General features: G+C 43.1%; 1 protein-coding gene across 3 annotated transcripts in view; it reads right to left on the bottom strand.

The window, feature by feature from the left end:
* The window catches only part of MTUS2 (microtubule associated scaffold protein 2), a 325,841-nt gene that overhangs the window by 100,099 nt on the left and 201,802 nt on the right, over positions 1-23,940 (bottom strand). For all 3 annotated transcript variants that reach the window (XM_068526669.1, XM_068526670.1, XM_068526671.1), the window contains one exon: positions 11,661-11,872. In XM_068526669.1, coding sequence (XP_068382770.1) covers positions 11,661-11,872 — 212 coding nt within the window. The remainder of the gene's footprint in view (positions 1-11,660; positions 11,873-23,940) is intronic.

Here is a 23,940-nt window from a genome sequence, read left to right as displayed (position 1 = left end):
GTGCGGGCTTCTCGTTGCGGTGGCTTCTCTTGTTGCGGAGCACAGGCTCTAGGTGCGCGGGCTTCAGTAGTTGTGGCGTGTGGGCTTCAGTAGTTGCGGCGCGTGGGCCTAGTTGCTCTGCGGCATGTGGGATCTTCCCGGACCAGGGATCAAACCCGTGTCCCCTGCACTGGCAGGCGGATTCTTAACCACTGCGCCAGCAGGGAAGTCCCTCTTTCCATTCATTTTAAGAGTACTTGGCCTTACTTCTTGGAGCATTTAAAAAATAGCTGCATTTAATGTCTTCATCAAATAAATCCAACAAGTGTGTCATTCTGAATTTACTGTCTGTTGGCTGACTTTTCCCATACAAGTAGAGATTTCCCTGTTCTTTGTATGCTAAGTAATTTTAGATTGTGTCCTGGGCATTTTGAATATGACATTATGTGACACTGGGTCTTGTTTAAATCTTATGTAGAATTGATAGCAGGCAACTGATCAGGTAGAGTTCAGGCTATGGTTCCATGCAGCCTTCTATGGGTTGTGCTTCCAGCATCAATTCAGTTTTCAAAGCCTTTAAAGTGCTGTTAGGATCTGCCCCCCACACACACCTAACAATGGCCAGTCTGGCCTCGGGTGGTGGCCTCTCCGGTTCTTCAGTTCTTAGCATCCACATATGCTGTGGGTGAGAGTCACACACATGGAGCTCAGGGGTGAGCCCAGGGGCACATAAACAATTTTAAGGGGTCACTTTCCCAAGTTCCCCCCTCTCCCCAATCTCCACCATCTGTTCCAGTTCCCTGGGGCTCCTCTTTCTAGTCCTCCAGCCAGAAAGCTGGGACATTAGTTGCCCCACTCTGCTGTGCACTTCTCACAACTGTGCTCACATCTGTGGCTAAATTGCAAAAAAACCCAGAGAATAAAAGCAGTGGGGTTTGCCTCACTCTCTTGGGACACAGCTCCTTCCAGCAGAGAGGAACGTTCCCCTCTCTCACGGTTTGGCAGGTTGCTCCTGCCACCACTACTGCTGTCATGACCACAAGGGTGCTTGTGGGTTGGGGTATGAGAAAATGGAGACAAGAAAAAAGATTTACTTAGCTCTCTCTGAGTGCTAGGAGTTCCCTTTCCCACTCCTGTAGCCAGAAACAGAGGGCTTCTCCTGGAGACCCCTCTGCCCACATCCAAGTGTCCACTTCCAGGTTTCAAGCTGCACTGAATTCAGGCCGAGGAATACTGGAGAGAAACCCTTGTAAATTCACCATCAGTTCTGCGATGCTTCAAATTCTGGTCTTCCTCCCAGTCTGCCTGCTACGTATTACTTTTTAGCATTCTCAAGTAGCTACTCCATGCATTCTGGGCCAGCTGTACAGCTGCATTTGGTGGGAGAGACAACATGGAGTGTACTTCCTTCATTTCACCTGGAACCAGGACTCAACTGGCATCTTGGGGATGACCTGCTCAGTTTGTGTGTTGGGTCTTCACATCAGAAATGGTCATTCTGAGGAGGTGCTCATTGCCAATAGCAAACATTAAGATCTGAAAAAGAGAAAAACCTATCCACAGAGAAGAAAACATTCTGAATATCTCAGGTCTGAAAAATTGCTCAGGCCGTTACTTTTGGTGGGAAGCACAGCATCATGTGTTTCTTTACTTTTGTGAGCATCTTTATATTTATTTGTGAGCATCCCTTTACTTTCGTGAGCATCTTTATATTTATTTTTCTTTTATTTTTTTAATTGGAGTATAGTTGATTTACAATGTTGTGCTAGTTTCAGGTATGCAGGAGAGTCTTTATATTTAAATCGGGTTTCTTGTGGACAATATATAGTTGGGTTAAAAAAATCCTTTCTATCTCTGTCTTTTAATTAGTGTGTTTAGATCACTCACATTTAATGTGATTATTGTTCTAGTTGGATTAATATCTTTGTAACTTTTCTAATCATTGCATTTATTCTTCGTTTCTTTTTTCCCCTCTTCTTTGGCCTCCTCTATGCCTGTAAAATAGATATAGAATTCTGGCCCTGTATTTCTTTCAAACTGAAAAAATAATGGGGAAATACTATAGCAGAAAAGTTTGAGAAATGATATCACTTCCTATTTATTTTGTCAGCACAGTTCTCATGTTGTCTCTGTTTTCAAGAGAGTACTGCCATGTCACAGAGTCTCAGTACATTTGAATTTTAAATGTTTCTTCCTCTGTTCCTGGTAAAGCAGATGTCATGGGCCTTCACGTTCTCCAGGGACTGAATTACAGATATAGATTGTTTGACTCTCAGGTTTGTGCAATATATGACTGCTTTCATGAATTATCTCATAGGGAAACTGCTTGCAGTGTGTGACATCAGTCTTATTCTTGCTTAGTACTTTGATTGTCAGGAATAAAATGAAAAATGAAAGCAGTTGTGTGATTTTAATATCAAACCTAATTTCAATTACGTCTGTGGAACAGGCAGGTCTGCAGTTCGCACTTTAGTGAACAAGGGGCGGAGAGTGGCACTTGCTTTTTGTAAAACGCCCTGGAATTTAAGGTAATGTTTGGCAAGCACTCTTCTGGGGGCACAGATTTCATTTCCAGCCAATGCCCTGTAGATGTCACCATTGCCACTTCTCACAGGGAAACGTTCACCGCAGGCTGACAGAGGCCAAACTTGCTAAACCATTTGGCTGTCAAGGAACCAGGAGAATCTGGTCGTCCTGACCTGTTCACAGATACTCCTGTGAGAGTGCCAAACTCTGGGATATTTCCTCATTCTGTGTCATTTTCATCCACTGTCTGGTACCTGGTATTACAAATCACTCCAACCTACAGAAACTCCTCCCTCATTTGGCTTCTTTGAGGTGGGGCTTCTGTTTTCAACAACCTTTCTCACCATCTCCTGCGTTTCCTTTCTTTCCTGCTCCTCCTCCTCGGGCTGAGGGGCTGTCCTGTGTCTGCCTTCCTCTTCTGTACACATGCTCCTGTCAATCTCAGCCCTCTATAATGTCACTTCTATACAAATGTCTCCCAAGTCTACTTTTCTACAGCTTCCTTTTTCCTCCCCTGACATCTAAACCCATGTTTAACTCCCTAATGGAGCGCCCAGCATCACAAAGCACGAAGAATCCTGGAAACCAACAAAGGGGAGCCACACCAGGTAGGCAGGGATGCTGCATGTGGGATGGCAGGAACCCACAAGCTGAGCTAATTTAAGAGAAGCAGAAATTCAGAGCCACAGGTAACTATAAAAAAATAAGCTCATCCCACCTGAAATTCCTGAGAGGATGGGAGATACGGAGGATACTCCTGGCATGTGGGATGGGATTCTCGACAATTTCTCCTGAATTCCAAAGGGACAGGTGATTATTTGAATAAAAGTTTATTTTTGGAGGAAAAATGTCCATCCCTATAAGTCCGTTGGTCCTGGACCTTGAGGGTTCACGGATGCACAAAGTGTGCAGTTTCAGAGAAAATAGTTAAAAAGAGAACCTGTGACCTCTTTAAATATCTCTGAACTATAAACACACAAATCCTAAGTGAACTTAACATTCCCTAGTTTTGTGACTTCTGTTTGGGAGCTGCTGGGGTGGGGATGGGGAAGGTTTACCACTTATCACCTGGAGCCTCTTGGACCTGTTAAACCCTAATGAGCCCCCTAATTGGCTCACAGCCCGGGTGCTGGGGTCCTGTATCTGCCCTCTGCTTTGCATCAGACCCTCCTCCCCACTCCTCTCACCCCTTGCCTGGATTATTATTACTACCAGCAGAGCTTCCTAAGTGTTTTCTCTGCCTGGAGTTTTCTTTCTACCATCCATCTCATACCTCGCTACCATATTAATCCTCCTGAAATGCAGCTTCAAACACTTCAATACTCTGTCCAAAACTCTTAGTGCCTCCTGACTGTCTCATATTGAGCCTCTCTTTACTTTGTTTTTTTTTTTTTTTTAATTGGGGTATAGTTGTTTTACAATGTTGTGTTAGTTTCTACTGTACAGCGAAGTGGAGTTCCCTGTGCTATACAGCAGGTTCTTATTAATTATGTATTTTATACATATTAGTGTATATAGGTGAATCCCAATCTCCCAATTCATCCCACTTCCCACCCCACCCCCTTTACTTTGCTATTTAAGTCGCCAAACCCTTCCACCTCATTTCTGGTACTGACAGTCCCAGACTCCAAGCTTTAGGCAAATCAGACTCTTCACTCCCCACAAAACCAGCCTGCCCTGTCCCAGGGCTGTGCTGCCCGCCATCTGTACTGGTTCCCTCCACCTCTGCCTACAGAAACCTTATTTCCTCTCAAGGGCCGGTCCACGAGCATCCGTCCTCTCTGAATGGGTAAGGTACACACTGACGTGTCTCTGGAGTCAAGAGATAACCCAAACAGTGCGTGTGTAGTAAAGAGGAGGCTCTCGGTGTAACTCGCTCAGGCAACGAAGGTCCTTGCACAAACGGACCACACTCCCGGTCCTCCCCCAGATGGAAGGCATAGCACAAGTCACCGCTTCACCTGCACCTTCCAGAAACAGATGCCTAAATCAGGGAGGGGAGAGCTTGGCCTCATTAGACAGCAAGTCCACAGCTCTCTCTCTCCCTGTCTCTTTGCGCTGGCAGTATCCCTGAGAAGTTATAGGAGACAATAATATCCTTAGAAATTCACTCCCGTTTTAAACGTCCCACAGAAGTCTGTTACTTGAAAGTGATTTTTCCCAAAGAGAAAACTCTAACGTGTTTTCTGAACGGTGATGGTCACACAGCAGATACGCTTAAAGTGGCTAAGCCAAGGAACAAGCATACGCTGAGCTGAGCATTTCCTGGCATTTCAGTTACAGCATCGCCTCACAGAGTTTGAGGAAACGGAATTACATCCCAGGCCCTGAAGCATGAGCGCCCCTCCACTCTAGTCTTGCCCCTGAAGCTGGACCTTCAGTCACACCATTTCATAGAAAAACTTGAGGTCTAGGAAGTCAACAAACTCATCATCTCAAAGAGGTTCTGGAATGGAGGCAACCATATCTCCTATCCCCTTAGGCAGTAATTATTTTTTTTAAAGTTATCATTCCTTCCACTTCTTACTTGGAGGGGAGTTACAGCATTTAATTTATTTTAAAATAAATTTCCAGTGACATTTAAGTAGAGACTTGGGTATCTGTTGGAGGGCCTGGGTCCACATAGGCTGGGGGTGTGTGGCCTCAGTGTGCCACTCCCACTGCCCTCTGCTGCCTCCCTGGCCTGGGGGAACGTGACACCCAGTTCTGCATCTTAGAGTATTTCCAAGGCATGCACTGTCACTACAGACCACTTTTAGCCAAGTGCAGACCTCCTTTTGAGAGGAGCAGATGAAACTCATCTTTCTTCTCCCATATGTCCATCTGTATTCAAAAGGAGCATCATTTAATCAAAAAAAGAAACCATTTATGACCAAGCATAAGAGAAATGAACTGAATTGGGGCAATTAGTCTCTACCTTAGTCGAGTATCTACTCTTGTCACTGTATTATGAAATTTACATTATCATCAGTAAATTTGGGTCTTATCAGGCCCCAGTCTTGTGGATCTTCCACAAAAGCTGAGAAGACTTCGCAATTTAGAGTTTTATTTTCTACCTATCATGATGGCTTCCATAACTGACACCCCAGGCCAGGGATTCTTATTACTTCAAAGAGCTGCTTGGCATAGCTGGGGCGGGGAGGGGGTGTTCTAACCCTTGACATTGGGAATATTTTGATATTTGGGGGTTAGGCTAAGCATTTCCTTAAGCTCAAGTCCTAAGGGTAAGAGCTAACACTCATGGTTCTCCCAGCAAAGGACCGTGGTCACATTGACTTTGGGGACACAAACGTTCTTTTAGAACAACAATCGGTGGAATAGCCAATTTACTATTTCATCCACATTCCCATCAGGTCATATGCTGAACTGTCAGAAATGCCAACCTAGGTGCTCACTTTTTCTCTAAGGCTTTAGTTATTCAAGGTAAAATTAAGGAAGAAAAGATAATCACAGGGCACTGTTTATAAGGGGGAGAAGCACAAAATACTATATTTAAATGGACATTTTTAGGATTTAGGGAGCAACAGAGAGCGTACGGTTTTCAGGTTGTTTTTTTTTTTTTTTTTTTTTTTTGGCTGCATTGGGTCTTCGTTACCGTGTGCAGGCTTTCTCTAGTTGTGGCGAGCGGGGGCTATTCTTCGTTGTGGTGTGCAGGCTTCTCATTGCGGTGGCTTCTCTTGTTGTGGAGCACGGGCTCTAGGCGAGTGGGTTTCGATAGTTGTGGTTCACAGGCTCTAGAGCGCAGGCTCAGTAGCTGTGGCACACGGGCTTAGTTGCTCCGCGGCACGTGGGATCTTCCCGGACCAGGGCTCGAACCTGTGCCCCTGCATTGGCAGGGGGATTCTTAACCACTGCGCCACCAGGGAAGCCCCTCGGTTTTCAGTTTTGATCAGGTGTAATCACTGCCCTGAAGCTCCCCTCGGTGGGAAAGTGTCCTGACACATGAACTCCCTTGGCAGCTGGACACAACAGCTTGTCTACTGCTTTGGAGCCCTAGGGCAGACTTTCATCCTGATGACCCACGTGAACGTATTAAATGGCAAAAGCAAGCAAGCATGCATTTATTTTCCAAAAGGATTCTACACAGCCTGCTCGGATGGAAGCAGCCAGCTATGGAGCAGGGAAGGTGAATCTGGGCCACCTTCACCAAGAGGAGCTGCCGTCTTTTAGAGGAACCTTCGCACTTCCAAAAACAGTTCCCAGTCCCTGGATCTCCATCCACAAATCGTTAACTAATCTACCCTGGGCTTAAAGACAGGGAGGGGCCACCACTCTGCAGACAACAAGGCTGGCCTGTCCTCTGCCCGTACACACTCTCCCCCTCCTCTTTACTCACAATAATCCCACCCAGCTCTCCACCCCGGCTCCTGCCAGCCTCCTTCCCAGGCCGCCCCTTCCCACTCACAGGGCTGGGCTTCTACCAGAACATACACCACTTTTGTTTGTGGCTTCAGGTTGACTCTTACCTTAGATCATTTTCTCTTAGCATCCTCTACATGTGTTTAACTTTGAGATTATTGTTTCACATTTTGTTTTTCCCCGTTATGTTCTTCCCCCTTAACTACATCAAAACCTTGAGGGCTGGGTGGAGAGGGAGAGAAAGGACCACAATATTGTGGGAAAAATATGGGGTGGATACGGGCTGACCTGCATTTGTATCGTGGCTCCATCGTTTTCTAATTCTGTTGTCTTTGGAAGGCTACATAGTCTCCGAGCCTCAGTCTCCTCGATTGTCACATGAGAATAATGTCCACCATTATTTTAACACCAGGGTGGGTTAAAATACTATATGTAAAGTGTCTAGGACATAGGAGATGGTCAATAAACAGGAGTGATATTGTTATTAAGGTGCTTTGCCTTCTACTTTTTTGAACCCTTCACAGAACCTTTCATATGGTCGGGGCAGGGTTGATAAAAATCTACTAACATAAGTGAATTAAAGATGAAAAGTTAAGTATATGAACTATATTTAAAAATATGTATCCTTAACTAACAACAAAAACATAGATCAAATGGGACTTCCCTGGTGGCACAGTGGTTAAGACTCCATGCTCCCAGGGCAGCGGGCCCGGGTCTGATCCCTGGTCAGGGAACTAGATCCCACATGCATGCCACGACTAAAAGTTCACATGCCACAACTAAGGAGCTGGCAAGCTGCAACTAAAGAGCTGGCGAGATGCAACTAAGGAGCCTGCCTGCCGCAACTAAGACCCAGCACAACCAAATAAAGAAATAAATTAGTAAATATTAAAAAAAAAAAGATAAAGTGAATACGGAAACATGTCATTAAGTATTAAACCTAAATGATGAGTATTTGGGTGTTGTTATTCTTTCCACACTTCTCCACACTTATTCAATATATTTTTGTGATAAAAAGTCAAAGAGTAAAAGAAAAAAATATACATTCATATATATACACTTTAGGGAGAAGGAGGCTGCTGCATTATTAATTTTGATTAAGCTTAGAAAGTACACAAATGCTTGACATCAATTTTCATGCCTTGTATGCCTAAACTATTTAATAATAAATGAAAAATAGTTAAAAACCATCGTCTATCACATTCATAAAGTTAATGATAAAAAATGACACAAACCAATATGAAAAAATATTGAATATAATAAATCTGATTAAAACTAAAACGAAAATAAATATACACCCTCAGATGTAACCTGTGTAAAACTTGATGCTACAGGGCGAGGCACACCACTTAATACAGGACCATCTCCTGGATTAGCCGCCAGGGGCTGCTCAAGAGTAGCGTTCCCGGGAACCAGGCAGCAAAAGATAAAAGTCTTTCAACTTGACCCTGAGAAGTGAGAGTCCCTGAGAGTCACACTTATTAGTACAGCCCCACCCCCAGAGGTCTGGGACCACGGATTTCAGCAGAGCTGTCTGGCCTGTGGTGAGGACCGTGCCTTGTTGGGGGGAATAGAGCTGCCTGGAACGAGCACAAGCGTGAGGTGGGTGTCGGCACCTAAATGTGGCATCTCAGCATCCCTGGACGCTGGGCTCAGGCTGTACCACAGCTGACAACTTTCACAGCCGCGCTGCCAGGAGCTGTGAAGCAGGGGGCAGAAATGAAAGACCCCTATCCAGGCTCCTAATTCCTTTTTCTAGTGACTTCCCATACTTAATAGCATCAGCACATTCTGGAAAAAATATATAGCAGCAGCAGCTGAATAGCTGGACTACGAGATTTTTTCTATTCTTAAAGTACACCCCAAGCCAAATCCTTTATATATATAAAATGAAATAAGAGGGGTTTGGTCTGTGTTTTAGCTTTACATTCCTCACATATGTCTTATTCATCCCGCTGGAGAGTAAAATATTTGTCACATTTTCCTTGTCCTCAAAAAGAATGTTCTATTGAATATTTGTTCAAAGTACCTTTGCCCATTAATTCACTCCATTCTCACAATAACCTTGTAAAGAGTTATTATCAAACCTATTTGAAACTGAGGAAACTGCGAGTCAAAGATGACTGGTCAGAGGTGATTCTGCAGCGGGACGCCGAGGGGAGCAAGGATGTATTCCCGTTGGTGATGCTGTCAAGACTCAAAGAGGGGCCGCAACTCGCTCAAGGTCTCATGCAAGATGCAGGTGGGACCGGCTCCTTGCTGGCACGGCCCCCGCTCTCCACTACGCCTGCTCTGCAGACGAATATGCTACAGCGTAGAAAAGATACAGGTGTAGAGTTCCAGCAGCGTCTTCCAAGCAGAAGAGCAAAGAGATACTGCTTTTTCAGGCTGGCTCTGGAGGTCACGCCCTGCACAGCTGGCATGCTGGGCTGTGACCAATGCCCCATATATAATAATAATAATAATAATAATAATAATAATAATAATAATAATAATAATAATAATAATAATGCATTGGCTTCCCCCAAGAGGGACACGGGTCATGAGAGCATCTCAGGATCATGAGCCCTTGTAGTAGGGGCTCCATCATCAGAATTCCCAGGTTGCCTGGCCTCCACTTCCCCGGGTGCTCCACTCTGGTCACACACCCCCTGGTCTAGTCTGGTATTCCTGGCAAACTCTCAAATCAAGCATCTTAAACCATGTAGAACACATGCCAGCCTGAGTGGAAGCCACTTATGTTCAACTACAGACTTGAAAAATGTCCATTTTTTCTTCTGAGGTTTCTCTGGAGAAAGAGTTGAGATCAGAAGGACGGAAAAAAGAACACATTGTGTGGGAGGCGAAATGCCATGGTCACTGGGGAGGCCTGTCTGGAGTTGCTGGTTGTGATTTACTGAAAAGAAAATGAAATTCATGCCCACCATCCATCTTGCTGAAATGTCATGCCGAGTGCGGCTCCAGCCGGTAGGGGGGTCTGATGGAGATGGCTACAAATCACCTGCCCTTTAGGGTCTCTGCTTGAAGAGCCATGTGTATGCTGCAAAGAAATAAAACTCGTGGTACATGGGCCAACAGGAATTTTCCTGGGGCCTAGAAATGCATCGCTACAGGGAACCGACCCTTATTCAACACAGGAACTCTCTTCTCTGCCATGATGCCATAAATGGGGTCCAAAAGTTCCAACTTGAAAACACAGCGCATGTTACCAATGTGTTAATTCGATGTCTGCTGGCATATCTATCCACACGAAACCCTTATCAAGGATTTGTTCTGAAGCTGGATGACGCATGGAAGGCGCAATCCCAGAGCGGGCAGAGTTACAAAGTAAATGTTATCACTGAACTGCAACGCACAACGCTGCTTTCCTCTCTTTATTAAAGACTTCACAATCAGTGGAAAATACACAACCAGCTGAAGAACGGAAAACACGTCACTCTTTGTCTAATAAGAAAAACGCTCAATATTTACCATGGCAAGTCTGGCCCCTTTGGCACCTCAAAAATGTGTTTGTAACTTTAATTCTTACAGGGGTGAGCACGCAGCAACTGCAGCTCTTTAAGGTTGATCCCAATGGTGCTAGACCAGAAGGGAAGACATAAAATTCAAATTGGCCATTTACTGCTGGTGTTAACACTTTGATCAGGGAAGAGGCAGAAACTATTGATAAAGCTGAAACCTGTTTGTCTTGTCTTTCATCACAACATTAACTTGGTAATTAGCTCTTTGGGCCAAAAGCTTTAAGCAAAAAAGGAAACAACAACAGAACAGGACAGCTCAGGCGTCTACATTGTGGGGCAAGAGAGGCTACAGGCTATCATCAAAGGTCAGAGAGCCCTCCACACTTCACGGTACAGATACTAAAGAAAACCAGTGGACGTGGTGCTGGTTAATATTCTTCTGATTTTCTTCTTTAAATCAGTTAGAGATTTAGTTAGTTCGTTTTCTTAGTTGGGGGGGCATTTATATAGCATTCTTACTTTCATTTACAGATCCCGGAAGGTCCATACATGAAACAAATGCCTTACGGGTTACTGATGTGCTAACTCATAATGTTTAAACCTCAAGGGTAAATATTCAGGTTCTCCCCCAAACAGGCCTTGGCCACCTCAGGGTGGAGCAGGAACGCACAAAGTCAGACAGACCCGCGCTCCCACCACCGCCCTTTCACATTCACAGGCAGGAAAGCCAAACTACACCATGGCTGGTAACAGACTCGGAGTCCGGGTGGCCCAGGAGCCTCTGGACACTCAGGCTGAGGAAACCAAGCCTCTCTGCACTGTCAGAAGAACCGAGGGGGCAGGGAGGACGCCCCTACCCCATGCTGTCCCACACGCATTGTGAGTGTGGCCCCGAGGAGAGGCCCCAGCCCGGCACCTTCCAGGTCCCCTCGACAGCCAAAGTGGCACCACTCTGGCTCCCTCTGTACTGAAAGGTGTAGACATTTCAGACCCTGGCCATCTCGGGGCTAAAATGCAAACAAGCACAAGCTCCATTCTCTTCCAAGACCTCACCTTCAAAACGTTCATTTATACCCTTTCCCTTCTTTTTTACATAATTTTCCCTTTTGCAGTGCAGGTTATGAATCCTTCTTCCCAGACTAATGTCTTCCACGCTCAAGTCTAAACTTGGCACCCAAAACATTACACGATGCTGGCGGAGATGTCGTGTGACCTGCAAATCAAACTGGTCTCTAACCCCAAACTCGAACTGAAACACACACGCAAACAACCATCACCACCGCCGTCCTCCCCGCAAACCGAAAGCCCTTCAACATTCACCAGGTGTGGACTCACCTTCCCAAAGAAGAGCTGAGTGGACACGGCGAGCGCCTCGAAGCCCCGGACGGCCCGTCTCAGCTCCGCCTGCACGAGGCCCAGCTGCCGCGTCTGCTGGTCGCACCTCTCCTTCAGCCGCTGCACCAGCTGCCGCTCGGCCTCTCGGGCCTGCGGGTCCGGCTTGGGGGAGACCCCATTGCGGGGGGCCGCGGGCCTCTGCTTGGGGTATCCTAGAAAGAAAAACAGTCACCTGTGAGAAAACATTCAGCCCGAATGTGACAACCGCTCCTTATGACAGAAGGAGTCCATCAGGTAGCTGAGAAGGAACTGCCCATCATTTGTCATCTTAGATGTTAAAAATGAAAAACATGGACTTTAAATATTGCTCTGCTGATGTGGTCTGAAGTGCAAGGTTTCATGCTTGGAAAAAAGAGTAACAGACAAAATGGCCCAATTCCTTCTAGCTGCCTGCGTTTCTTCTAGGTCTGCTTAGAGAGATTGGAGCAGTTGTGTTTTTTGTTTTTGTTTTTGTTTTCTTCAAGGGGATTCCTCTTTGAAAATGTCTAATGGGAAAGCAATCAGTCAATCCAGGTCGAAGTCAGAGTTAACACCTAGCAACTCTTTCACTGGGCATCGGGGAGTAATGCCTATATGCCCTTCCCTCCCTTCGACCATTTCTTTAATGTCAGGTTCAAGTCACATGTCTGATGACCTCTGCTGCAGCGATTTCTGGCTTTAAATTCCTACAGCACGCATGCCCTCCATGTGAGCATTCACACCACCTCCGCGGCTGAAGGTCCAGTCCCAGCCACCATAACCTCTCACCTTCTAACGGGAGCCCTGCTTTTTCTCATCTTTCACTGCACAGCAGCCAGAATGATCTTTATAAACAGAAAAGAGCCCACGGCCTGCGTGGACCCCTCCCTCCACTCCTTACACTCCGTTGCAGTAAGAAGAAAGTGCTCGTTCCTTACATGGCCCACAAAGCCTCTGAGATCTGGTTCCTGCTGGGCAAAATGTTAGGGGTGTGTGTTGAGGAGGTGCACAGAGGAAAGAACCAGAAATTCCGCCTGGGGTTGGGGAGGCTTTAAGGAGATTATTAGGCTGAAGCATTACGGTGTAAAGGCCAAGGAAAGAGCTCAGAGACAAGCACTGCATCACGGTCCCAGACCCTCGGGTAAACAAGAGTCTTCCTCGGATCGGCTGTCCTAGCATGAGGCTCAGACAGACCTGACACCCCCAGAGAGCCCCTGCGGTGGCCAGTGGACTTATGTTCCCTAGAATATTCTTTCCTTGGCTCCAATAGATCACGTCCTAGAGGACATGACAGGGACACTGACCACATAATCATGAATAAACTTGAATGTTTCCACCGTTCTTTCGTCTCCCCACTCTGCCTCCAAAATATCAGGGAGTAACATACAGAACAAATCAGAAAGCAGTGGTCTCTTCAGTACCTGATACCTTGAGTCACAGCAGAGTCACGGGCCTGAGAACACATAATGGCCTCATCGTTTAAGGGGAAAAGATGGTTAATTGATCTAAATACTTCTGATTGTTAATTTAATGGTAACCATGCTAATTTTAATCAAATCTTCCTCCTTCTAAGAAATCATCAGAGGGTTTCCCTGGTGGCGCAGTGGTTAGGAGTCCGCCTGCCAATGCAGGGGACACGGGTTCGAGTCCTGGTCCGGGAAGATCCCACATGCTGCGGAGCAACTAAGTCTGTGCGCCACAACTACTGAGCCTGCGCTCTAGAGCCCGCGAGCCACAGCTACTGAAGCCTGCGTGCTGCAACTACTGAAGCCCGTGCGCCTAGAGCCCGTGCTCCGCAACAAGAGAAGCCACCCAATGAGAAGCCCGCGCACCGCAACGAAGAGTAGCCCCGCTCGCCGCAACTAGAGAAAGCCCGCACGCAGCAAGGACCCAATGCAGCCAAAAATTAATTAATTAATTAATTATTAAAAAAAGGAAATCATCAGAGACTGGAATGCAACCTCACATATGACATATCTTCAACTAGTATGGCTTAATGGAATAGTAGAATGTGAAATTATTGCTTCTTTAAAACTGTCTTTACGGCATAAGAGTATACAACATTCCAGAAGGCAAATCAATCTTAATACATACTTAATCCCAACATTCGCAATACTGAAAACGAAAGAAAAATAACTACTGACAAAATATGAGAAATTTTACTGCCTGCATTTAATTCTAAGACACAGTCTAAGACCCAAGGCAGATTTTCTCAGGATTACCGTTTGCCATTTTATTGCTGCGGCTGGTGACTTTATAAAACACTCCAGTGTTTTTTAATGTGTTGAAGTACCAGGTGCCTGACACCATTACAATACAAGGCACTTCTTTTAGAAATCTAAAGAAATAATAAAACATACTTCCAGCTCAGTCAATTAAAGCTAATTGCAATCTATAGCATATAGAGTTACCTCTGAACTTGTGGATATTAGTAAATGCTCATGTTGTCCTGTGTTTTTGGCTGTCAGATTTATCCTCTGTTATTATTATTATTACCATCATCATCATTTTTAGGTTAGCAATTATATTGTAAACTGCCGATGTGAAAGGATTTGGTGAAATCCTATTCTTGGTGTTTACTTTGATATTGGTGTTGTTATTAAACTGGTTTTATTCACACACTCAATATTCCAGGGTTCTACTGAACACTGGTATACTCAGTCCACATTTCTACTCCTGGGGCCACGAAACCGACGTTCTGAGCCAGGACGTTGGCTCCCCTGAGAACATCAGCTTTTGGTATGAACATATCAAGCAAATGTTTAGCCGTACTCTGACACCAAACCACCTGATGAAACCAGTCCTTGCATGGGACTACAGGTTGGCTGCACTTCACAGCACAGACCAACGCTCAGGCCTCAGTGCTAAGACTATTGGAAGGAAACGTGGAGAAACAAAGTTGCATGTGAAGTCCTCTATTGCTTTTAGTTGAAAAGGGTACTGCCATCTTTTAAAATATTGGGTTGGCCAAAAAGTTCGTTTGGATTTTTCTGTAAGATGTTACAGAAAAACCCAAACGAACTTTTTGGCCAACCCGATATATCAAATATAACTCTGCCTATGACTAATAATCATTTGACTGTCAGCAGGCATAGCTCTGATCCTCACTAAAAACAGCATTCTTTTCTTGTGCTGTGGATTTTGTCAAATATGTCTACAGTTATTCTCTGAAGTATCGTTCTGTCACTCGCTTTCCTGTCCACCGTATGTCAGACCATCCCCAGGACGGTAAGGAAGGATGGCCTCACAGCCTCACCCACCGTCCTGGGGACAGAGAGCTTATGCTGAAAGAAGATGAATGACACACAGCCAGCTTCACCTGGTTCATTAAAAATTAAAAAGGATTTTGCTTCCTTCTGCTGTCTTTTCTTAAAAGCCAGCACATGATGAAGATTAAATACAAACCTGCTTAGGAAGTAAAGGGTAAATGGGAACACGGGACAGAAAAGTTCTGAGTCAGTGATCACAGGGAGCTCAGGGAGCACATGGTCGGCACTGGAACGAATGTGATGATGGTGACCCACTTCTGACCTCTTACACCCAAACTTCTCCGGAAAAGCCACCATACACGCTTCAAATGAGGGCCATGCCACATCCCCTGAGGACATTTCCATGCGCTGGAAGATTTTATTACCTCCTTCCCTGTTCTTTGTGGTATTTATATTGCTTCTGGGGAGGTCAAAGGTTCAAAGCAGGCAGACATGCCACTGACCTCTGTCTGCAGCCAGGTAGAGTCAAGTTACGTGTGTTTAGTCTCTTTCCAAAAAAAAATCAAAACTCTGGTTGCTTAAAATATTCTGATTTCCATCCAGTTAAACTAGGAAATTGAGATAGCCTCATCCACCAGAGGGCAGACAGCAGAAGCAAGAAGAACTACAATCCTGCAGCCTGTGGAATGAAAACCACATTCACAGAAAGATAGACAAGATGAAAAGACAGAGGACTATGCACCAGATGAAGGAACAAGATAAAATCCCAGAAAAACAACTAAATGAAGTGGAGATAGGCAACTTTCCAGAAAAAGAATTCAGAATTGTGATAGTGAAGATGACCCAGGACCTCGGAAAAAGAACGGAGGCAAAGATTGAGAAGATGCAAGAAATGTTTAACAGAGACCTAGAAGAATTAAAGAAAAAATAGGCAGAGATGAACAATACAATAACTGAAATGAAAAACACACTAGAAGGAATCAATAGCAGAATAACTAAGGCAGAAGAATGGATAAGTGACTCGGAAGACAGAATGATGGAATTCACTGCCACAGGAACAAAATAAAGGAAAAAAAATGAAAAGAAATGAAGACAGCCTAAGAGACTCTGGACAACATTAAACACAACAACATTTGCATTATAGGGGTCCCAGAAGGAAAAGAGAGAGAGAAAGGACCCGAGAAAATATCTGAAGAGATTATAGTCGAAAACTTCCCTAACACAGGAAAGGAAATAGCCACCTAAGTCCAGAAGCGCAGAGAGTCCCAGGCAGGATAAACCCAAGCAGAAACACACCGAGACACACAGTAATCAAACTGACAAAAATTAAAGACAAAGAAAAATTATTAAAAGCAAAAAGGGAAAAACGAAAAATAACATACAAGGGAACTCTCATACAGTTCACAGCTGATTTCTCAGTAGAAACTCTACAAGTCAGAAGGGAGTGGCACGATATATTTAAACTGCTGAAAGGGAAGAACCTACAACCAAGATTACTCTACCCGGCAAGGATCTCATTCAGATTCGACGGAGAAATCAAAAGCTTTAGAGACAGGCAAAAGCTAAGAGAATTCAGCACCACCAAACCAGCTTTACAACAAATGCTAAAGGAACTTCTCTAAGTGGGAAACACAAGAGAAGAAAAGGACCTACAAAAACAACCCCAAAACAATTAAGAAAATGGTAATAGGAACATACATATCGATAATCACCTTAAATGTGAATGGATTAAATGCTCCAACCAGAAGACACAGGCTCGCTGAATGGATACAAAAACAAGACCCGTATATATGCTGTCTACAAGAGACCGACTTCAAACCTAGGGACACATACAGACTGAAAGTGAGGGGATGGAAAAAGATATTCCATGCAAATGGAAATCAAAAGAAACCTGTAGTAGCAATACTTAGATAAGATCGAGTTTAAAATAAAGAATGTTACAAGAGACAAGGAAGGACACTACATAATGATCAAGGGATCAATCCAAGAAGAAGATATAACAATTATAAATATATATGCACCCAACACACGAGTACCTCAATAAATAAGGCAAATGCTAACAGTGATAAAAGAGGAAATCGACAGTAAGACAATAATAGTGGGGTACTTTAACACCTCACTTACACCAATGGACAGATCATCCAGACAGAAAATTAATAAGGAAACACTAGCTTTAATGACACCTTAGATCAAATAGATTTAATTGATATTTATAGGACATTCCATCCGAAAACAGCTGATTACACTTTCTTCTCAAGTGCACACGGAACATTCTCCAGGACAGATCACATCTTGGGTCACAAATCAAGCCTCGGTAAATTTAAGAAAACTGAAATCATATCAAGCATCTTTTCCGACCACAACACTATGAGATTAGAAATGAATTACAGGGAAAAAAACCGTAAAAAACACAAACACGTGGAGGCTAAACAATACATTACTAAATAACCAAGAGATCACTGAAGAAATCAAAGAGGAAATCAAAAATTACCTAGAGACAAATGACAATGAAAACACAACGATCCAAAACTTATGGGATGCAGCAAAAGCAGTTCTAAGAGGGAAGTTTATAGCAATACAATCCTACCCCAAGAAACAAGAAAAATCTCAAATAAACAATCTAACCTTACACCTAAAGGAAGTAGAGAAAGAAGAGCAAACAAAACCCAAAGTTAGTAGAAGGAAAGAAATCATAAAGATCAGATTAGAAATAAATGAAATAGAAACAAAGAAAACAATAGCAAAGATCAATAAAACTAAAAGCTGGTTCTTTGAGAAGATTGATAAACCTTTTGCCAAACTCATCAAGAAAAAGAGGGAGAGGACTCAAATCAATAAAATTAGAAATGAAAAAGGAGAAGTTACAATGGACACCACAGAAATACAAAGCATCATAAGAGACTACTACAAGCAACACTATGCCAATAAAATGGACAACCTGGAAGAAATGGACAAATTCTTAGAAAGGTATAACCTTCCAAGACTGAACCAGGAAGAAATAGAAAACATGAACAAACCAATCACAAGTAATCTGTGATTAAAAATCTTCCAACAAACAAAAGTCCAGGGCCAGATGGCTTCACAAGTGAATTCTATCAAACCTTTAGAGAATAGCTAACACCCATCCTTCTTAAACTCTTCCAAAAAATTGCAGAGGAAGGAAAACTCCCAAACTCATTCTACAAGATCACTATCACCCTGATTTCAAAACCAGAAAGAGGTACTACAAAAAAAAATAAAGTTACATACAAATATCACTGATGAATATAGATGCAAAAATCCTCAACAAAATACTAGCAAACAGAATCCAACAACACATTAAAAGGGTCATACACCATGATCAAGTGGGATTTATCCCTGGGATGCAAGGATTCTTCAATATATGCAAATCAATCAATGTGATACACCATACTAACAAATTGAAGGATAAAAACCATATGATCATCTCAATAGATGCAGAAAAAGCTTTTGACAAAATTCAATACCCACTTATGATAAAAACTCTCCAGAAAGTGGACATAGAGGGAAACTACCTCAACATAATAAAGGCCATATACGAACGACAAACCCATAGCAAACATCATTCTCAATGGTGAAAAACTGAAAGCACTCTAAGATCAGGAACAAGACAAGGATGCCCACTGCCACCACTATTATTCGACATAGTTTTGGAAGTTCTTCTCTAGTTCTAGAGAAGAAAAAGAAATAAAAGGAATGCAAATTGGAAAAGAAGAAGTAAAACTGTCACTGTTTGCAGATGACACGATACTATACATAGAGAATCCTAAAGATGCCACCAGAAAACTACTAGAGCTAATCAATGAATTTGGTAAAGTTGCAGGATACAAAATTAATGCACAGAAATCTCTTGCATTCCTATACACTAACAACAAAAGATCAGAAAGAGAAATTAAGGAAACAATCTCATTCACCATTGCAACAAAAAGAATAACAAACCTAGGAATAAACCTACCTAAGGAGATAAAAGACCTGTACTCAGAAAACTATAAGACACTAATGAAAGGAATCAAAGATTACACAAACAGATGGAGAGATATACCATGTTCTTTGATTGGAAGAATCAATATTGTGAAAATGACTATACTACCCAAAGCAATCTACAGATTCAATGCAATCCCTATCAAATTACCAATGGCATTTTTTATAAAACTAGAACAAAAAATCTTAAAATTTGTATGGAGACACAAAAGACCCTGAATAGCCAAAGCAGTCTTGAGGGAAAGAAACAGAGCTGGAGGAATCAGACTCCCTGACTTCAGACTATACTACAAAGCTACAGTAATCAAGACAATATGGTACTGGCACAAAAACAGAAATATAGATCAATGGAAAAGGATAGAAAGCCCAGAGATAAACCCACGTCTAATCTATGGTCACCTAATCTATGACAAAGGAGGCAAGGATACAATAGAGAAAAGACAGCCTCTTCAGTAAGTGGTGCTGGGAAAACTAGACAGCTACATGTGAAAGAATGAAATTAGAACACTCCCTAACACCAAACACAAAAATAAACTCAAAATGGGTTAAAGGCCTAAATGTAACACCGGACACTATAAAACTCTTAGAGGAAAACATAGGAAGAACACTCTTTGACATAAGTCACAGCAAGATCTTCTTTGACCCATCTCCTAGAGTAATGGATATAAAAACAAAAATAAACAAATGGGACCTAATGAAACTTAAAAGCTTTTGCACAGCAAAGGAAACTATAAACAAGACGAAAAGACAACCCTCAGAATGGGAGAAAATACTTGCAAACAAATCAACGGACAAAGGATTAATCTCCAAAATATATAAACAGTTCATGCAGCTCAATATTAAAAAAACAAACAACCTAATCCAAAAATGGGCAGAAGACCTAAATAGACATCTCTCCAGAGAAGACATACAGATGTCCAAGAGGCACATGAAAAGCTGCTCAACATCACTAACTATTAGAGAAATGCAAATCAAAACTACAACCTCACACCAGTTAGAATGGGCATCACCAGAAAATCTACAAACAACAAATGCTGGAGAAGGTGTGGAGAAAAGGGAAGCCTCTTGCCCTGTTGGTGGGAATGTAAATTGATACAGCCACTACGGAGAACAGTATGGAGGTTCCTTAAAATACTAAAAATAGAATTACCATATGACCCAGCAATCCCGCTACTGGGCATATACCCAGAGAAAACCATAATTCAAAAAGACACATGCACCCCAATGTTCACCGTAGCACTATTTACAGTAGCCAGGTCATGGAAGCAACCTAAATGCCCATCGACAGACAAATGGATAAAGAAGATGTGGTACATATATACAATGGAATATTACTCAGCCATAAAAAGGAACGAAATTGGGTCATTTGTAGAGACGTGGATGGACCTAGAGACTGTCATACAAAGTGAAGTAAGTCAGAAAGAGAAAAACAAATATCGAATATTAACACATATATTTGGAATCTAGAAAAATGGTACAGATGCACCGGTTTGCAAGGCAGAAATAGAGACACAGATGTAGAGAACAAACGTATGGACACCAAGGAGTGAAGTGAGGGGTGGGCTGGTGGGATGAATTGGAAAATTGGGATTGACATATAAACACTAATATGTATAAAATAGATAACTAAGAAGAACCTGTTTTTTAAAAAAATAAATAAAATTCAAAAAACAAACAAAACAACAACAACAAAAATACAAACACAGACCTTCAAAATGGGGCTTAGTGATGGTTTGGGAGTCGTTAAATGAAATGAAAGAGTAAAAGTACTAGTTTTTTACTCTCTGACGCTTGTAAACTTCCCAACTGTTAATGAGGCTTATCCCCAATGCAAGTGTTCGATGTGAAATATATGAACAGAAATACCTAGACCAGTGTCTTGCGGTGATCTTCAGACAGAGACGATTTCACATGTGCACTTCATGTCAGGTGTTTTGTAGGGACCAAAATATCTGACGACTTTTACCGAGCACCTGCTCTGTGAATGACACATGCACGGCCCAGTGGACATGCAAAGGAACGAGGTCCTGCCCTTGCCGGTAGGCAAGCAAGTGTCAGGAGGGGCCCGGCCGCGTCTGGGTTTCTGGTATTCTGATTCCTCGCCGGGGCTCTCACCACTCAAGCGCACTGCTGATCCACTCTGCAACATCTCTGACAGATCTCACGGGTTTGGGGGCATACCCTAAATCTAGAACATTCTCCCATTATCTCAGTCTTGCCCCAATCACATCCTACTGGTTGCCTTACTCTGATTAGGGGCAGAGAGAATCTATGATGGTCCCAGTGACAGCTGACAACCCAGAGGAAAGAGCGAGTAACCTTATATTCTTACAAAGGTGAATGCAAACAGTTTGCGTGCAAAGGCTGAGCGCCAGCAAGAACACAACCCTTCAAAATGGAAAGAGAACATTAAAAATTCATCTGCAGCCATCTGGTCACTATCCAGAGGATTCTAATGGATGGAAAAGCCTGGTTTAATTTTAAAGCTGGAAGCTTACCTGACATGATAACAAGCAAACAGTGCAGCATTGGGACCTGCATATTTATAATCTCAGAGAAGGCCCATGACCTTAACACTTGTAGACAAGAAAGAAAAGAATGAAAGGACACAACTTTGATAGCCCTCCAGCTTAAGGAAAAGCACTTCATGAGTTTGGTCCACATCCTAACAGAGAGGGAGTCCGTTTCTTGCAGCCTGGCACCAGCATGACACCCCAGGCCAAATTTTTTGTGGTCCTGGACAAGCTTTATTTTTCTTAAACTGATCTAAATTGATTTCAGAAAAATCTGCCCAGCGGCACACTACCTTCTACTTAGCACTGGCACTTGTTTGCCTGGACTTGGTTAGTGGTGGGGAAAGGTGAAGGGCAGATGGCATGAGGGTAGGAAATTTCCTTCCGGCCAGTTCCGAGCACGGGTGAGGGCAGGAATTACTAAATTGGGCAGCGCCCAGCCATATAATAAGTACCCTAGAAAGAAGAGGTTTACCTTTCCCACTCCAAAGAAAGAGCAGACTTTTCTATTTTGATGTATAGAAAAAGAGAGAAAAAAAAAAAAAAAGGATGTTACAACCAGAGTTTCCAAAGCCAACTATGAAAAATCTGTTACTATAATCCACGCTCTAGACAAAAATTGACGTAAAATATTCTCATCTTCAGGAAATTTCTTATTATTTACCAGAAGTACAAGTGCTATTTATGAAGGTAAATCTGAATGCCTCCTTTCTTTGAGGGTGAAAAATCGTGGTTTAATAGTGTTATAGCAATTGCTTAATTTTTATATTAAAAATTATAGCTACTTCTGGCCAAGATGAAGTAAGGATGGCATTTCCCTTCTCATCTGAAACTACCCAAAACACCTGACCAAAATATATGTCAGTGGATTTCAAGACATTAACGTTAGGAAATGAAGCACAGTGATCCCCAGAGTCGGAAAACAAATGAGGTGCCCCCTACAATCCCTACAGTCACCTGACCCTGTGGCCTGGGTGCCCTTCCAGGCCATGGCACAGAGAGTCAGGAAACCCACGGGGAGCCTGGTGGCTTCCCCAAGTTGGGAAGGTGGAGCTGGGGCCTCGGGAAGTTCAGAGGTCAGAGGTTACAGGTCAGAGTAGTCAAGAGGACAGAGACAGACAGAGACACACAGAGGGACCCCTCGAGTACCTGGACAAGTCTGATCAGTGCAGCCTGTGAGGCCAGTGTCCAAGGCCAGGGAAAGCATTCCAAGCAGGATTAGAGGGAACACTCCCAAGAGCTCACAGGAGGCCAGGGTTAGTTCTTGTTCCCAGTGGTAGAGTGGAAAACCTCGCAATTCCCGGGGCATCAGAACACCTGGGAGGGTCATGCCCTGGTGCTGTGATAAAATCAGCCTTAGACTGATCGCTAGTCGGGACCACGTAACAAGGCTGATGAGAAAGACCCAAGATGCTCAAACTCTTTCCAAGTCACATAGTTTCACCCAAGAACAAAGCTTAAGAATATTTACAGGATTAAAAAAAATCCAGTACCCAAAAAGGAAAAATTCACAATGTCTGTCAGCTAAAAAAATTCTCAGGCAAGCAAATAAGCAGGGATGTGCAACCCATAATTGGGCGGAAATGCAATCAATTGAAGCCCGCCAAGAAAGGACACCTATGATTAACAGTTATTACAACTATATGCCATATATCAAGAAGCTGGAGGAACGACTGAATATGTCAAGTAGAAACAAAGAAGACAAAAAAAATGACCTAAATAAAAATTCTAGAGATTAAAACCTCAAATGTCTGAGATGAGAAATACACTGGATGGGATTAAGAGTAGATTAGACACTGCATAAGAAAAGATTAATGACATGGATTTTCATAGCAGCATTACCCATAGTAGCCAAATGTTGGAAACAACTCAAATGCCCATCAACCGATGAGTGGATAAACAAAATATGATATATCCATGTAATGGAATATTATTTAGACAAAATCAGGAATGAAATATTGATCCATGTTTTGACATGGATGAACCTAGAAAACATGCTAAATGAAAGGAACTGATAGAAAAGGCCACATACTATAATGATTCCACTTACATGAAATGTCCAGAATAGGCAAATCCCTGAAACATAAAGTAGACTAGTGGTTGTCAGGGGCTGGGGAAAGCAGGGGATGGGGAGTGACTGCTGAGGGGTGTGGGTTTCTTTTGGGGGTAAATGAAAATGTTCTGGAAGTAGTGGTGACAGCTGCACAATTTTGTGAATATACTAAAAACCACTGAATTGTACATTTTAAAAAGGTGAAATTTACAGTATGTGAATTATTATCAGCACAGTTCAGCTAACAAAATACAGTTCAGCTAACAAAAAAACTCAAGCAGAATGTTTTGATAGACCCATTTGGACGTGGGGACTGGGGGCGTTTTGCTGCCATTTTATCAAAATGCCAGTGTCAAAACAGCTGCCTCAGAATGTCCTGTGTCCCTTTAAAATATGGTTTCTGTTATCAAGAAGCTTAGAGTCATGGAAGGGTAATAGGTCTGATATGTTGGTGCTTTACATGTGTTATCACTCACCTTCCCCATGAC

This window comes from Eschrichtius robustus, chromosome 18, assembly GCF_028021215.1.
Source record: "Eschrichtius robustus isolate mEscRob2 chromosome 18, mEscRob2.pri, whole genome shotgun sequence".
NCBI classification, from domain to species: domain Eukaryota; kingdom Metazoa; phylum Chordata; class Mammalia; order Artiodactyla; family Eschrichtiidae; genus Eschrichtius; species Eschrichtius robustus.
The sequence above is the reverse complement of the archived record's forward strand: the minus strand, read 5'-3'. Positions and strand labels throughout refer to the sequence as shown.